The sequence below is a fragment of the Dendrobates tinctorius genome, unplaced genomic scaffold (genome assembly GCF_039654945.1).
Source record: "Dendrobates tinctorius isolate UK_male_01 unplaced genomic scaffold, ASM3965494v1 ptg000007l, whole genome shotgun sequence".
NCBI classification, from domain to species: Eukaryota; Metazoa; Chordata; class Amphibia; order Anura; family Dendrobatidae; genus Dendrobates; species Dendrobates tinctorius.
The window spans coordinates 18677296-18693353 of record NW_027361675.1 but is presented as its reverse complement, the minus strand read 5'-3'; the positions used below and the strand labels follow the sequence as shown (position 1 = coordinate 18693353).

The 16058-nt window shown below is 43.4% G+C and overlaps 1 protein-coding gene across 1 annotated transcript in view; it reads left to right on the top strand.

Moving 5' to 3' along the window:
* Positions 1–16058, top strand: part of RHBDL2 (rhomboid like 2) — a 70444-nt gene that overhangs the window by 12008 nt on the left and 42378 nt on the right. The window contains exon 2 of the mRNA XM_073572235.1: positions 6529–6740. Within this exon, the coding sequence (XP_073428336.1) occupies positions 6534–6740 (207 nt within the window). The 5' untranslated portion in view covers positions 6529–6533. The remainder of the gene's footprint in view (positions 1–6528; positions 6741–16058) is intronic.

The window sequence follows — 16058 nt, the reverse complement described above, 5'->3', positions numbered from 1 at the left end:
GATGAGCGAGTATACTCGTTGCTCAGGTTTTCCCGAGCAACGAGCATACTCGCTCATCACTAGTGATGAGCAGAGAAGCCCCATCCTGGGAATTGGGGAGCTCTTCTCTATATGCTTGGACATATGGATTCCTTGTTACCCACCCGTTTATGGATTATACTATGAAGATTAACTCTATCTAGCAACTTTGCTAATTACTACTTTTCTTGTCACCTTGCCATGAGGTTATGTGTGCATATGTATATACACATTTATTTAATTTTTACCATTACCGTGCATGTTCACCTAGGAATGTAAGTTATTTCTCATCAGGCTTCCATGATGTTCCACCTTTTCCATTTGTGTGGATGCACTATTTGATAATTTTTTTAATTTTAATTTCCGTTATTTTTATGTGGATTGTGATTTAGTTTTGTTCATGAATTTCATGTATGGCTTTACCTCTTATTAGGCATAGACTTGTACCAAAGTTTGCACCATTTTCTGGCTTTAGGCTTTAAGGACTAAGGGTACCGTTACACCTAGCGATGCACCAGCGATCCCGACTAGCGATATGACGCGGTCAGGATCGCTGGTGCATCGCTAGGTGGTCGCTAGTGAGCTGCCACTCAGGCAGATCTCACTAGCGACATCGCTGGGGATGGGGATCGCTGCTTACCTGTCAGACGCGGCGATCCTGCGTCCTCCCGCCCGGCTCCACGCGTCGCTCGTCGTCACAGCAGGAAGCGCCGCAGGAAGTGACCGACGAGGAATGATCCAGGAGCTTCTCGCACGATCAGCGATAACCAGCGGGGGAGCCGGTCGGAGGCAAGTATCACATGCAGCGATATCGCTAGCAATATCGCTGCAACGTCACAAAATCGGTGACTTTGCAGCGATATTGCTAGCGATATCGCAGTGTGTAACGGGGGCTTAAGACTGACATTCTCTTGACTATGTGTAAGATAACTATCCATAGGAGATCCTTGGGAGTTGGACACCCACCATCTTCAGTGATGAAATTCACTCTAGCAGAAGCCAGATATAAGTGGTATACTAATGGAAAACAGCAGCCCAATACATTATTATTATTATTTATTTTTATAGCACCATTGATTTCATGGTGCTGTACACGTAAAGGGGTTACATAAAAATACAAATGTCACTTACAGTAGACAAACTAACAAAGGTAGACTGGGAAGAGGACCCTGCCCTTGTGAGCTTATGTTCTACAGGCTGGTGGGGAAGGAAACAGTAACATAGTAACTTAGTTATTAAGGTTGAAGGAAAACTATAAGTCCATCTAGTTCAACCCATATCCTATCCTAACTTGCCCTAACATGTTGATCCAGAGGAAGGCAAAAAAAAAAAAACATGTGGCAAACAGTAAGCTTCACATTGGGGAAAAAAATTCCTTCCCGACTCCACATACGGCAATCAGACTAGCTCCCTGGATCAACGCAATATTAAGGAAACTAGTGTATGTTACCACGGCTGGTCAGGAGACAAATCTCAAGGAGTGGACCCTCTTGACCGTGGCACCGAGGGGCCCCGGGCGAGCTGCTAGGTGGAGCCGACCCCTATACAGGGATCGTTAGGAGCAGGCCCAGGGGTTCTGGTACCACGATAGCTGGTACCGAGCCGAGAGGAGCGGCTCAGGACGGACTGGAGTAGGAGTGCGGGACTGAAGCGTAGACAACAGAGCGGGATCGCTGAAGACTGGACCGGAGTAGGACTTCAGGACTGGAGCATAGACAACAGGACGGAGCAGGAACACGAGAGGCAGGACTGGAGTAGGACTGTAGGACTGGAGTGTGGATAGCAGGATGGAGCAGGAACACCGGAGGCAGGACTGGAGTAGGACTGAAGGACTGGAGTGTGGATAGCAGGATGGAGCAGGAACACCGGAGGCAGGACTGGAGTAGGACTGAAGGACTGGAGTGTGGATAGCAGGATGGAGCAGGAACACTGGAGGCAGGACTGGAGTAGGACTGAAGGACTGGAGCGGGGATAGCAGGAAGGAGCAGAAACACCGGAGGCAGGACTGGAGTAGGACTGGAGCGGGGATAGCAGAACCCACGGAGGACAGGACTGCGGAGCTACTGTAGGGACTACGGAAAGCAGGACTGCGAGGCTACTGCAGGAATCACAGAAGACAGGACTGCGAGACTGCAGAGAGCACACGAGGAAGCAGAACCCAGTGTGCTAGCAAACGCAACGATCAGGCGCCTCCCTCAGGGGGGGAACGGCCTGATATGGCCCTGTCAGGTCTGCCATTGGTCTGTAGGTGCTTCCGGGTCAGGGCATTGCCGGAGCACAAGTAACAGGAGGGAGGCGCGGCCGCGGCCTATGGCGCATGCGCATTGCATGCAGAGACCCCGTTGGCTGCAAGCCTGTCAGAAGGGACCGCCATGGTTAAACTTACTGGCCTATAATTTCCAAGTTCAGTTTTTGTCCCCTTTTTGAATATTGGCACCACATTTGCTATACGCCAGTCCTGTGGTACAGACCCTGTTATTATGGAATCTTTAAAGATTAAAAATAATGGTCTATCTATGACTGTACTTAATTCCTGCAGTACTCGGGGGTGTATCTCATCCGGGCTCGGGGATTTGTCAATTTTAGTGATATTTAGACGCCGCCGTACTTCCTGCTGGGTTAAGCAGGTGACATTTAATGGAGATTTTTTTTTACTGATCTTGTTATCCATCATGAGATTTTCTTGTGTAAATACTGTTGAAAAAAAGTCATTTAGCATATTGGCTTTTTCCTCATCCTCATCCACCATTTCACCCAGACTATTTTTAAGGGGCCCAACACTATAATTTTTTAGTTTCTTACTTTTTATGTAGTTAAAGAATATTTTGGGATTATTTTTACTTTCTCTGGCAATGAGTCTCTCTGTCTCAATCTTTGCTGTCTTGATTTGCTTTTTACAGAATTTATTTAATTTTCTGTATTTATTTAATGCCTCATCACTACCTACTTGCTTTAATTCTCTAAATGCTTTATTTTTGTCACTTATTGCGCCCCTTACAGCTCTATTTAACCATAGTGGTTTCCTCCTATTTCTAGCATGTTTATTCCCATACGGTATATACTGTGCACAGGTCCTATTCAGAATGCTAATAAACGTCTCCCATTTTCTTTGTGTATTTTTATGTCTCAGGATATTGTCCCAGTTAATTGCACCAAAATCATCTCTCATCCGGTGGAAATTTGCCTTCCTGAAGTTTAGTGTCCTTGTAACCCCTCTACTACACATCTTATTAAAGGATACATGAAAACTTATTAATTTGTGATCACTATTACCCAAGTGACCCTCAACCCTTATATTTGATATGCGGTCTGGCCTGTTGGTTAATATTAGGTCTAGCAGTGCCCCCCCTCTTGTTGGATCCTGAAACAGTTGTGAAAGGTAATTGTCTCTCATAGTTGTCAAAAACCTATTACCTTTGCTGGAACTGCAGGTTTCTGTTCCACAATGTATTTCAGGGTAGTTGAAGTCCCCCATAATAATGACTTCTCCTTGAGTCGCAGCTTCATCTATTTGCTTTATGAGGATATTCTCTGTTGCTTCCATTATTTTTGGAGACTTATAACAAACCCCTATCAGTAATTTATTATCTTTTCCCCCTCCCCTTATCTCCACCCACAGGGACTCTACATTTTCAATAGATTCATATATATTATCATGCAGGATGGGTTTTAAGGATGATTTTACATATAAACACCTCCCCTCGCTTATTTGTACGGTCATTTCTGAACAGACTATAGCCTTGTAAAATAACCGCCCAGTCATGGCTCTCGTCCAGCCATGTCTCAGATATCCCCACCATGTCATAATTATGTTCCAACAACATTAATTCTAATTCCTCCATTTTGTTGGCGAGGCTTCTGGCATTAGTATACATGCACTTTATGTATCTCTCTGTACCTCTATTCTTTTTTAAATTATTAACTGTTCTAACCCCACCCCCAATTTCATTAATTGTGCCCAGGTCTCTATCTGCACTGTCTTCCCCTCCTATAAGAGGCATACCCTCTCCCCCAGTCCCTAGTTTAAACACTCCTCCAACCTTCTAGCCATTTTCTCCCCCAGCACAGCTGCTCCCTCCCCATTGAGGTGCAACCCGTCCCTAGCGTAGAACCTGTAGCCAACTGAGAAGTCTGCCCAGTTCTCCAGGAACCCAAACCCCTCCTTCCTACACCAATTCCTGAGCCACTGATTAACCTCCCTAATCTCTCATTTCCTCTCTGGCGTGGCACGTGGTACAGGAAGTAATTCTGAAAATATCAGCTTGGAGGTCCTTGCTTTAAGCTTGCAGCCTAATTCCCTGAAATCATCTTTAAGGACCTTCCACCTACCTCTAACTTTGTCATTTGTGCCAATGTGCACCATGACCGCTGGATCCTCACCAGCCCTTCCTAGTAATCTGGCAACCCGATCAGCGATGTGTTGGACTCGAGCACCAGGTAGGCAGCACACCGTTCGACGATCCCTGTCTTTGTGACAGACTGCTCTATCTGTTCCCCTAATAATTGAGTCCCCCACTACCATAACCTGTCTGGCCTGCCCTGCTCTCCTATTTCCCCCCCTTACTGCAGCAGACACTCCTCTGGCTTTCAGAGGACATGCCTTGCTGCAGCAGTGCTACTCCTGCACTGACACTCCCCTCATCTGCCAACTTAGCAAACTTATGGGGTGTGCCAGATCAGGACTAGCCTCCCTGGTGCTCTTCCCTCTACCCCGCCTTCTAACTGTCACCCAGCTAGCTGCTTCATTGTCCTGCAGCTCCAACCTAGCATCCCCCCCTCATCTATCCCATTGAGCATCTGCTCAGTGAGCAGAAGACTCCTTTCCATATTGTCTATGGATGTCAGTGTTGCCAGCTACACATTTAGATCCTAGTAGGTCGGGAGTTGCAGCAGCTCAGGTGGTGTTGAAGTGGCAGCATGGTCATTGCAGGTTGTAAGCTTTCTTAAAGAGATGGTTTTTTCAGGTTCCGTCTAAAGGATCCAAATGTGGTTGATATTCGGACGTGTTGGGGCACAGAATTCCAGAGGATGGGAGATAGGGAGGTGATTGGGTGACGAGTGACTAAATGTGGAGGAGAGAAGGAGTTCTTGGGAGGACCGGAGATGTACAGAGGATAAAGGTTATGGATGGATTTGTAGGTCAGTGTTAGTAGTTTGAACTGGAAACACTGGGAAATTGGGAGCCAGTGAATAGGTTTGCAAAGGGGGGGAAACAGGAGTGTCATGAGGAGAGAGATTAATTAGTCAGGCAGCAGAGTTAAGGACTGACTGGAGAGGTGTGAGAGTGTTAGAAGGTAGGCCACAGAAGAGTATGTTGCAGTAGTCAAGGCAGGAGATGATTAGGGCATGCACAAGCATTTTTGGAGAGTAAGAGTTGCGGAAAGAATGGATTCTGGAAATATTTTTGAGCTGGAGGCGACAGGAGGTGGCGAGAGCTTGGATGTACGGTTTGAAGGAGAGGGTTGTGTCAAGGGTTACTCCGAGGCAGCGGAGTTTTGGGACAGAGGAAAGTGTGATGTCATTTTGCTGTGATAGATAGATCAGGTAGGGAAGATATACATTGCTTAGTGACAGCTGGCAAGTATTTCATTTTTTCTCCCATTCAGCTGAACAAGTTGTTACTACAGTGTTGCACCCAGGGCCGGACTGGCCATCTGGCAATTCTGGCAAATGCCAGAAGGGCCTGTCTGGTTGTTGGCTGCCTTGTCTGCTATGTTGTTAACAGAATCAGTGATCTCAAGATACCCATACTGTTAAGAGTTGTGACGGAGCACGAAGTTACTTACCCCAGCAGGCCACGGGTGTCATTAGAAATATTGGTCTTGTATTACATCTTGCTTTCTTCAATCCAGGGTAGTATATCCCATTTGTTGCTTGGGGATGGTGACAGCATGGGCCTGTATGATTTCAAATGCCAGGGCTGAATTTCAGCCCCAGCCTGTACCTGGTTGCGCCTCACGCATTGGTGGAGGGATGATCAATATGTCAGTCATGGATAATCCCTTTAATTTATCTGAAGGCTGTTGACCATATCCCTCCTGGCACACAACACTCACTTCTTCAGTTTTTGTACAGTTCTGTGTAAAAAGTGAATTTTGCAAAAGCAGCAACTACTGTATTTCTGACTCTGGGTAAACCACTAAAAGGTAAAACTCTATTTACCTGCAAATGTAGTGGTTATCTGCAGGTATACAGTGTTTTAATCATGTCTGGCTAACTTGCAGGAAGCATGGCTACAGAGAGAAAATTAAGTTTTATTCTCCCTGCAGCCGCACCGAATCTTAAATTAATGACCTCTTTTAAGTATAAGTTATCAATATCAAACTAATGGACAACCCCTTAAAGCAAGTCTTAATGAAAGTAATAATGAATGTTTAGGCATATAAAAATAATCCAACATCCATATTGTAGAATAGAAGACTTCACCCGTTATTGAGAACCTGGCATCAGACTTTGGAAAACATAATTAAAGACCTGTTTTTATTCTTTTATATATATTTGATACTATAGATATCATGAACAACATGGAACTTGAAGGAATGGCTGATTGGGCAGATGAGACTGAAGAATCAGAAAAAGATCCTCCTCCATTAACTTGTTGGGAGAAATTCCACACCACAATCTCAAACTGGATGCTGCCACCCGATCACAGAATAACATATATGGAGAGGGCAAACTGTTTACCACCTCCTATTTTTATTATTTCTATCAGCATTATTGAGGTATGTGGAGAATCAAAGCTGTTACATAAGATTATAAGTGCAGCCGTCGATAATGAAAGGGAACCTGTCACCTCCGTTTTCAGCAATGAGCTGCTGCCACTGCCTTTCGGGGCTTATCTACAGCATTCTAGAATGCTGTAGATAAGCCCTGATCTAACCTGAAAGAGAAGAAAAACAAATTTTATTATACTCACCCGGGGGAGGTCCGGTCCGATGGGCGTCGCAGGTCCGGGTCCGGCGCCTCCCATCTTCATACAATGTCATCATCTTCCTTGTTTGGTGCCGTGGCTCCTGCGTAGGCATACTTATCTTTAACAATCAACCTTAGCACCGCATGAAATATCTAGTATGAAAGAGAGACTACAACAGAGGTAAAACTTGATTTTCTAGTACTATTAGAGCAGCCTGGTTATTACTGCTTATTTTTAATAATAGACATCGTGCGTATCTGAGACATATATGGCACCTCTTTATGCTCATACAGTGCCATAAGTCAATGTTATATGTTGGCAAATCCTCCTGATGCATAACACTGAAGGAAAGCCCGAACATGATGTGAACTGAGCCTCGGCCTGTAATATAGCTCTCTTTATTGTTAACATTTTATCTATTTTGCTCCATTTAAAGTTCAGTGTCCCTGGAATAACAGTCAGTGCATGTTAGTTTTACAGCACCGCCGCCGTTTAATGTTTAAACCTGAGTTACTTGTAGCATTAAAAGTGATTCCTACTAACTTTATATTAATCCTACTACAATTATCTACACGTACAGACAAGAGAAAACAGATAAAATGAGATTACCGTTGTGCATCAACACTGATATACATGCAGCTAATTCCAATAAAAGATGACTCTATTATGAGCCCAATTACCACTAATCTACTAAGCCTTGTCATTTTTAGACAGGATCCTTCTCCTACACTATCGTGATTCAGAACCTGCAACTGTGTTTATTGAGTCCAGGATATTTATATTAAGCCACACCTTGATTTTACAGGAGTGAGCAAAAAGATATAGTATATCCCTATTGCTCAATGACAAGACCAGTCATTCCCAACCTGTGTCAGAGTTGTAAGCTAAATTGTGTCAGAGCCAATGACAGTATACTGTATGTGAAGACTGTGAAGTCCTAAATTCCCCATAGAATTCCCAAAACTTTTATATCTTTTCGAGACTTTACCATTTACATACTTTTCAAGCAGCCACTTTAAATTTCATATGGGCAGGTAAAAAGTCATGGAATTCTAAAGTCGGTAATGTTGGATGATAAAAGGATGGGAGTCCTAGCGGCTCCTAACTTTGTTCATTATTACTGGGCATCGCACCTCCACACAATCCCATTGTGGTCTTCTAAACCTGCCAACGCGAAATGGATGGAGATTGAAAAGTTATGGTTAGCCCTAGCTCACCCCAACTCCCTGATCTGGAATGGGATTTACAGTCCTCCTTCAATACACCTATTAGGTCCAATGATGCATACCAGAAATACAGTATATGGAGGGTCTGCTATAAAAAATCCAATCTGGCATCAACTAATTCCACTCTTAAGCCCCCGTTACACACTGCGATATCGCTAGCAATATCGCTGTAAAGTCACCGATTTTGTGACGTTGCCGTGATATTGCTAGCGATATCGCTGCATGTGATACTTACCGCCGACCGGCTCCCCTGCTGATTATCGCTGATCGCGCGAGAAGCTCCTGGACCATTCCTCGTCGGTCACTTCCTTCTGGGCTTCCTGTGGCGCCGACGAGCGACGCGTGGAGCCGGGCGGGAAGACGCAGGATCGCCGCGTCTGACAGGTAAGTAGCGACCCCCGTCCCCAGCGATGTCGCTGGTGAGATCTGCCTGTGTGGCAGCTCACTAGCGACCACCTAGCGATGCACCAGCGATCCTGACCACGTCATATCGCTAGTCGGGATTGCTGGTGCATCGCTAGGTGTAACGGTACCCTTACTTTTCCTTTTTCCATACGAATTTTCCCTGAAAGTCAAAGCCGCTCAACGACAGGGGTATGGACTCAATCTGTAGTACTTAACTTCGCCGACATAATCAACTATAAAATGTGAATTTTACATTCCTATGATGAGCTGAAAACAAAATTCTCTCTCCATTCTCTTACATTTTTCCAATACATTAATATTAGGCTTTTTGCCTCATCATTATTCCACTTTCTACAGGCATTTAACTCGCGCATTTCGGAAGCGCGTCACTAATCTCGCTCATCGGTGACCCGTCACATGATCGCAGGTCACCGATGAGTCGGCAAGACAAGCAGAGGTTTGAAGGAGACCTCTATGGTTGTCATTACCCGGTTGCTATGAGCACTGCCTGTTGGTTGTCGCTCATAGTAAGTGAGCATTTCTGCAACACACAGACAATCTGATCATCACATGTGTGTAGTAGAGGTCATTGAAGTACTGCAGCTTCTAGTCTCCCATGGAGACTATTGAAGCATGCAAAAAATTTAAAAAAATGCTTTTTAAAATATTAACCCCTTCACGACCCATGACGCCTACGTAGGCGTCATGAAAAGTCGTGCCCAAACGACCTATGACGCCTATGTAGGCGTCATGCTATAAATAGCCCCCCTGCGGGTCGGGTGACCGGGGTCACTGAAAGGTCACCCGACCCGCACACAAAGGACACTCTACAGTTAATCCCTGGGGGCGTGGCTTAGCCCCCACGTGCCTACGATCGCTCTGATTGGCTGTTAAAAGTGAAACAGCCAATCGGAGCGATTTGTAATATTTCACCAATGAAATTTGGTGAAATATTACAATCCAGCCATGGCCGATGCTGCAATAGCATCGGACATGGCTGGACACTGACCCCCGACCCCCCCACACACCGACTGGCGGGGCCGATCGGCCCCCGCCACCGATGGACGGCGGCGATCGTTCGCCGCCGTCATCATCTGCTCCCCCTCCCCTGTCTATCGCTCCTTCCCACCTTCCGATGCCCCCAGGACCTCCGATCGTGCTCCCGGTGTCCCGCCGTGGCTCCCGGCGTCCGGATCATGGGCGCCGCCATCTTGCAAAATGGCGGGCGCATGCGCAGTGCGCCTGCTATTGTCCAAGATGGCGGCGCCCATGAATTTGCTGGTTGCCCGTTCATTTTTCATTTTGATCACTGTGATACACTCTCACAGTGATCAAAATGAAAAAAAAAGTAAATACACCCCCCTTTTATCACCCCCATAGCCAGGTGCAAATAATAAAATAAAAAAAATATTTTTTTTTCCATTTAGGGTTCGAACTAGGGTTAGGGTTGGAATTAGGGTTAGGGTTGGAATAAGGGTTACAGATAGGGTTAGGGTTAGAAATAGGGTTAGGGCTAGAATTAGGGTTAGGGTTGGAATTAGGGTTAAAATTAGGGTTAGGGTTAAAATTAGGGTTAGGGTTGGAATTAGGGTTAGGGCTAGAATTAGGGTTAGGGTTGGAATTAGGGTTAGGGCTGGAATAAGGGTTAGGGCTGGAATTAGGGTTAGGGGTGGGTTGGGATTAGGGTTAGGCTTGTAGTTAGGGTTAGAGTTGGGATTAGGGTTAGGGGTGTGTTGGCGTTAGGGCTGTGGTTAGGGTTATTATTAGGGTGGGATTTTGGTTAGGGGTGTGTTGGAGTTAGGGTTGGAGTTAGAATTGAGGGGTTTCCACTGTTTAGGCACATCACGGGGTCTCCGAGCGCGACATGGCGCCACGATTTATTCCAGCCAATTTTGCGTTCAAAATGTCAAACAGCACTCTCTCCATTCCGAGCCCCGACGTGTGCCCAAACAGTGGTTTACCCCCACATATGGGGTATCAGCGTACTCAGGAAAAATTGCACAACAACTTTGGGAGTCTAATTTCTCCTGTTACCCTTGGGAAAATAAAAAATTGGGGGCTAAAAAAATGATTTTTGTGAAAAAAAATGATTTTTTTTTTCACGGCTCTGAGTTATAAACTTCGGTGAAGCACTTGGGGGTTCAAAGTGCTCATCAAACATCTAGATAAGTTCCTTGGGGGGTCTAGTTTCCAAAATGGGGTCACTTGTGGGGGGTTTCCACTGTTTAGGCACATCAGGGGCTCTGCAAACGTAACATGACGCCCGCAGATCATTCCATCAAGTCGGTATTTCAAAACGTCACTACTTCTCTTCCGAGCCCCGATGTGTGCCCAAACAGTGGTCCCCCCCACATATGGGGTACCAGCGTACTCAGGACAAACTGTACAACAACTTTTGGGGTCGAATTTATCCTGTTAACCTTGTGAAAATAAAAAATTGCGGGCTAAAAAATCATTTTTTGAGGAAAAAAAAGATTTTTTTATTTTCACGGTTCTGCGTTATAAACTTCTGTGAAGCACTTGGGGGTTCAAAATGCTCACCACATATCTAGATAAGTTCCTTGGGTGGTCTAGTTTCCAAAATGGGGTCATTTGTAGGGGGTTTCCACTGTTTAGGCACATCAGGGGCTCTGCAAACGTAACATGAGACCCGCAGACCATTCCATCAAGTCGGTATTTCAAAACGTCACTACTTCCCTTCCGAGCCCCGATGTGTGCCCAAACAGTGGTCCCCCCCCACATATGGGGTACCAGCGTACTCAGGACAAACTGTACAACAACTTTTGGGGTCGAATTTATCCTGTTAACCTTGTGAAAATAAAAATTTGCGGGCTAAAAAATCATTTTTTGAGGAAAAAAATAGATTTCTTATTTTCACGGTTCTGCGTTATAAACTTCTGTGAAGCACTTGGGGGTTCAAAGTGCTCACCACACATCTAGATAAGTTCCTTGGGGGTCTAGTTTCCAAAATGGGATCACTTGTGGGGGGTTTCCACTGTTTAGGCACATCAGGGGCTCTGCAAACGTAACATGACGCCCGCAGACGATTCCATCAAGTCGGTATTTCAAAACATCACTACTTCCCTTCTGAGCCCCGACGTGTGCCCAAACAGTGGTCCCTCCCCACATATTGGGTACCAGCGTACTCAGGACAAACTGGACAACAACTTTTGGGGTCCAATTTCTCCTGTTACTATTGTGAAAATAAAAAATAGCGGGCTAAAAAAATCATTTTTTGAGGAAAAAAAATATTTTTATTTTCCCAGCTCTGCGTTATACACTTCTGTAAAGCACCTGGGGGTTCAAAGTGCTCACTATGCATCTAGATAACTTCCTTAGGGGGTCTAGTTTCCATAATGGGGTGATATGTGGGGGAGCTCCAAAGTGTAGGCAGACAGGGCCTCTCCAAACACGACATGGTGTCCGCTAACGATTGGAGCTAATTTTCCATTCAAAAAATCAAATGGCGCGCCTTCCCTTCTGAGCCCTGCCGTGCGCCCAAACAGTGGTTCCCTCCCACATATGGGGTGCCACCGTACTCAGGACAAACTGAACAGCAACTTTAGGGGTCCAATTTATCCTGTTACCCTTGTGAAAATAAAAAATAGCGGGCTAAAAAATCATTTTTGAGGAAAAAAAATGATTTTTTATTTTCATGGCTCCGCGTTTATAAACTTCTGTGAAGCACTTGGGGGTTCAAAGTGCTCACTACACATCTAGATAAGCTCCTTGGGGGGTCTAGTTTCCAAAATGGGGTCACTTGTGGGGGGTTTCTACTGTTTAGGTACATCAGGGGCTCTGCAAACGCAACATGATGCCCGCAGAACATCCCATCAGTCTGCATTCCAAAACTGCGCTCCTTCCCTTCTGAGCTCTCCCATGTGCCCAAACAGTGGTTTCCCCTGACATATGTGGTATCGGTGTACTCAGGACAAATTACACAACAACTTTTGTGGTCCAATTTCTCCTGTTAGCCTTGTGAAAATAAAAAATAGCGGGCTAAAAAATCATTTTTGAGAAAAAAAAAATATTTTTTTATTTTCACTTTTCTGCGTCATAAACTTCTGTGAAGCACTTGTGGGTTCAAAGTCCTCACCACACATCTAGAAAAGTTCCTTGGGTGGTCTAGTTTCCAAAATGGGGTCACTTGTGGGGGAGCTCTAATGTTTAGGCACACAGGGGCTCTCCAAACACGACATGGTGTCCACTAACGATTGGAGCTAATTTTCCATTCAAAAAGTCAAATGGTGCTCCTTCCCTTCGGGACCCTGCCGTGTGCCCAAACAGTGGTTTATGACCACATATGAGGTATCTGTGCACTCAGGAGAAATTGCCCAACAAATTTTAGGATCCATTTTATCCCACTGCCCATGTAAAAATGAAAAAACTGAGGCTAAAAGAAAATTTTTGTGAAAAAAAAGTCCTTTTTTTTTTATGGATCAATTTGTGAAGCACCTGGCGGTTCAAAGTGCTCACTATGCATCTAAATAAGTTCCTTGGAGAGTCTAGTTTCCAAAATGGGGTCACTTGTGGGAGAGCTCCAATGTTTAGGCGCACAGGGACTCTCCAAACGCGACATGGCAACCGCTAAATATTCCAGCATATTTTCCATTCAAAAAGTCAAATGACGCTCCTTCCCTTCTGAGCCCTGCCATGCGCCCAAACAGTGGTTTATGACCACATATGAGGTATCGGTGTACTCAGGAGAAATTGCCCAACAAATTTTAGGATCCATTTTATCCTGTTGCCCATGTGAAAATGAAAAAATTGATGCTAAAAGAAATTTTTTATTGGAAAAATTAAAATGTTCATTTTTTCCTTCCATATTGCTTTAGTAGCTGTGAAGCACCTGAAGGGTTAATAATCTTCTTGAATATAGTTTTGAGTAGCTTGAGGGGTGCAGTTTTTAGAATGGTGTCACTTTGGGGTATTTTCTGCCATATAGACCCCTCAAAGTGACTTCAAATGTGAGGTGGTCCCTAAAAAAATGGTTTTGTAAATTTTGTTGTAAAAATGAGAAATCGCTGGTCAACTTTTAACCCTTATAACTTCCCAACAAAAAAAATTTTTTAAAAGTTTTATTAACTATTTTGTGTCACATAACTCTCTGGTTTAACGGAATAAAAATTAAAAATGTGAAAATTGCGAAATTTTCAAAATTTTCGCCAAATTTCTGTTTTTTTCACAAACAAATGAAAACATTATTGACCTAAGTTTACCACTAACATGAAGCCAAATATGTCACGAAAAAACAATCTCAGAATCGCTAGGATCCGTTGAAGCGTTCCTGAGTTATTACCTCATAAAGGGACACTGGTCAATATTGCCAAAAATGGCCAGGTCATTAAGGTCAAAATAGGCTGGGTCATGAAGGGGTTAAAAAAATAAAAAATATATAAAAGTTCAAATCACCACTCTTTCGCCCCACTCAAAATAAAGCAATAAAAAAAAAATCAAATATACACATATTTGGTATCGCTGTGTTCAGAATCGCCAGATCTATCAATATAAAAAAGGAGTTAACCTGATCACTAAAGGATGCAATGAGAAAAAATTAAAAACTTCAGAATTACTTTTTTTCGTTACTGCCACAGTACAATAGAATGCAATAACGGGCTATCAAAAGATCGTATCTACACCAAAATGGTGTAAAAAAAGGCAGCTCGGCACACAAAAAAATAAGCCCTCACCCAACCCGAGATCATGAAAAATGGTCAGGTCTCGGAAAATTGCGCCTTTTTTTTTTTTACTAAACTTTGGATTTATTTTTTTACCTCTTAAATAAAAAAGAACACTGACATGTTTGGTGTCTACGAACTAATAATGACCTGGAAAATCATAACGGCTGGTCAATTTTAGCATTTAGGGAACATGGTAAAAAAAAAACTGTTGAATTGTACTTTTTTCGCAATTTAATCGGACTTGGAATTTTTTTCCCCATTTTCCAGTACACAGTATGTTAAAACCAATGGTGTCGTTGAAAAGTATAACTTGTCCCTCAAAAAACAAGCCCTCACATGGCCATATTACCGAAAAATAAAAAGTTATGACTCTGGAAAGAAGGGGAGCAAAAAACTAAAACGCAAAGCCGAAAATACCTCTGGTCTTGAAGGGGTAAATAGGTCACAACATTCTTATCATATTTGCCCACTTTCCTTTTGTTTGAGTCTATGTGTTTGTTCGTGAGTTTTTACTCTTTATATACTTGAAAACATTTAATCGAATGTTAAAGTATTATTATAGAATAAGATTGGTTGACAACCTATAAATGATAGTGAAAATTTTAAAATGGCTATTTTTGTTTTTTTCTTGTAAAAATTGAAAAATGTGTTTCAATAAAAATTACAATTTAAACCAAAATTCCCCATAGAATGATGGTTCAGTTGGTTGTTCAGACAGCAGTTACAGTGCTAAGCATAAATTAGTAGACCCCCCTTTGAAAAGAAAGATTTTATTAAATATCTCAAAGAACACAAGAACAACTTCCAATATTTTCAGTTTCATTGACCATTTTTTAACCCATAACATGAAAGTAAGGTTAATATTATAACTTTCATTACAAAATCTTCAGTTTTACTCAAATTAGTTGATACAAAAATGAATACACCCCACATCAAAAACTACTACATATACTACATATACTATTTTGTATGACCTTCAAGTCTTTAAGTACAGCACCAAGTCTTGTTAGCATGGAATGAAAAAGTTGGCAAAATATTGCAATACCTGTCTTTTTCCATTCTTAAAGAACAACCTCTATTATAGCCTGGATGTGGAATGGAGAGTGATGCTCAATTTGTCTCTTCAGAATTCCCCATAGGTGTTTTGGCTGGGTTTAGATCAGGAGACATACTTGGCCAATTAATCATTTTCACCCTGTTCTTCTTCCAAAATGCAACAGTGGCCTTAGAAGTGTGTTTTGCATCATTGTCTTGTTAGAAAGTGCACGTCTACCAAGGGCTCATTGTGATGGTAGCATCTTCTCTTTCAATATAGAGCAGTACATCTGTAAATTCATCAAGCATCAATGAAATGTAACTCCCCAACACCAGCAGCACTCATGCAGCCCCTCATAAGGACACTGCCACCACCATGTTTCACTGTAAGCACCATGCATTTTTCTTAATACTCCTCATCTTTTCCAACACCATACAGTTTAGAAACCATCAGTTCCAAACACATTTATCTTGGTCTCATGACTCCAGAGAATAGAGTTCCAAGTAGTCTTCATATTTTTCAGCATGGGTCCTAGCAAATTATAGGCAGGCTTTTTGTGCATCCGCTTTAAGAGAGGTTTCCTTCGTGGACGATACCCATGCATGCCATCCTCATGGGTATTGTTTTGTCACAGAAAACAATCGCCCTGAGTTGGCAATCTACTACGTTAGCAAACAACAGTAAACCTGTATGTCTATTTTTGTCAACATTTCTCATCAGATGACGCCTCTGTTTAGGTGTGAACTTCCATGGTTGTCCTGGACATCTGTGAGATTGTT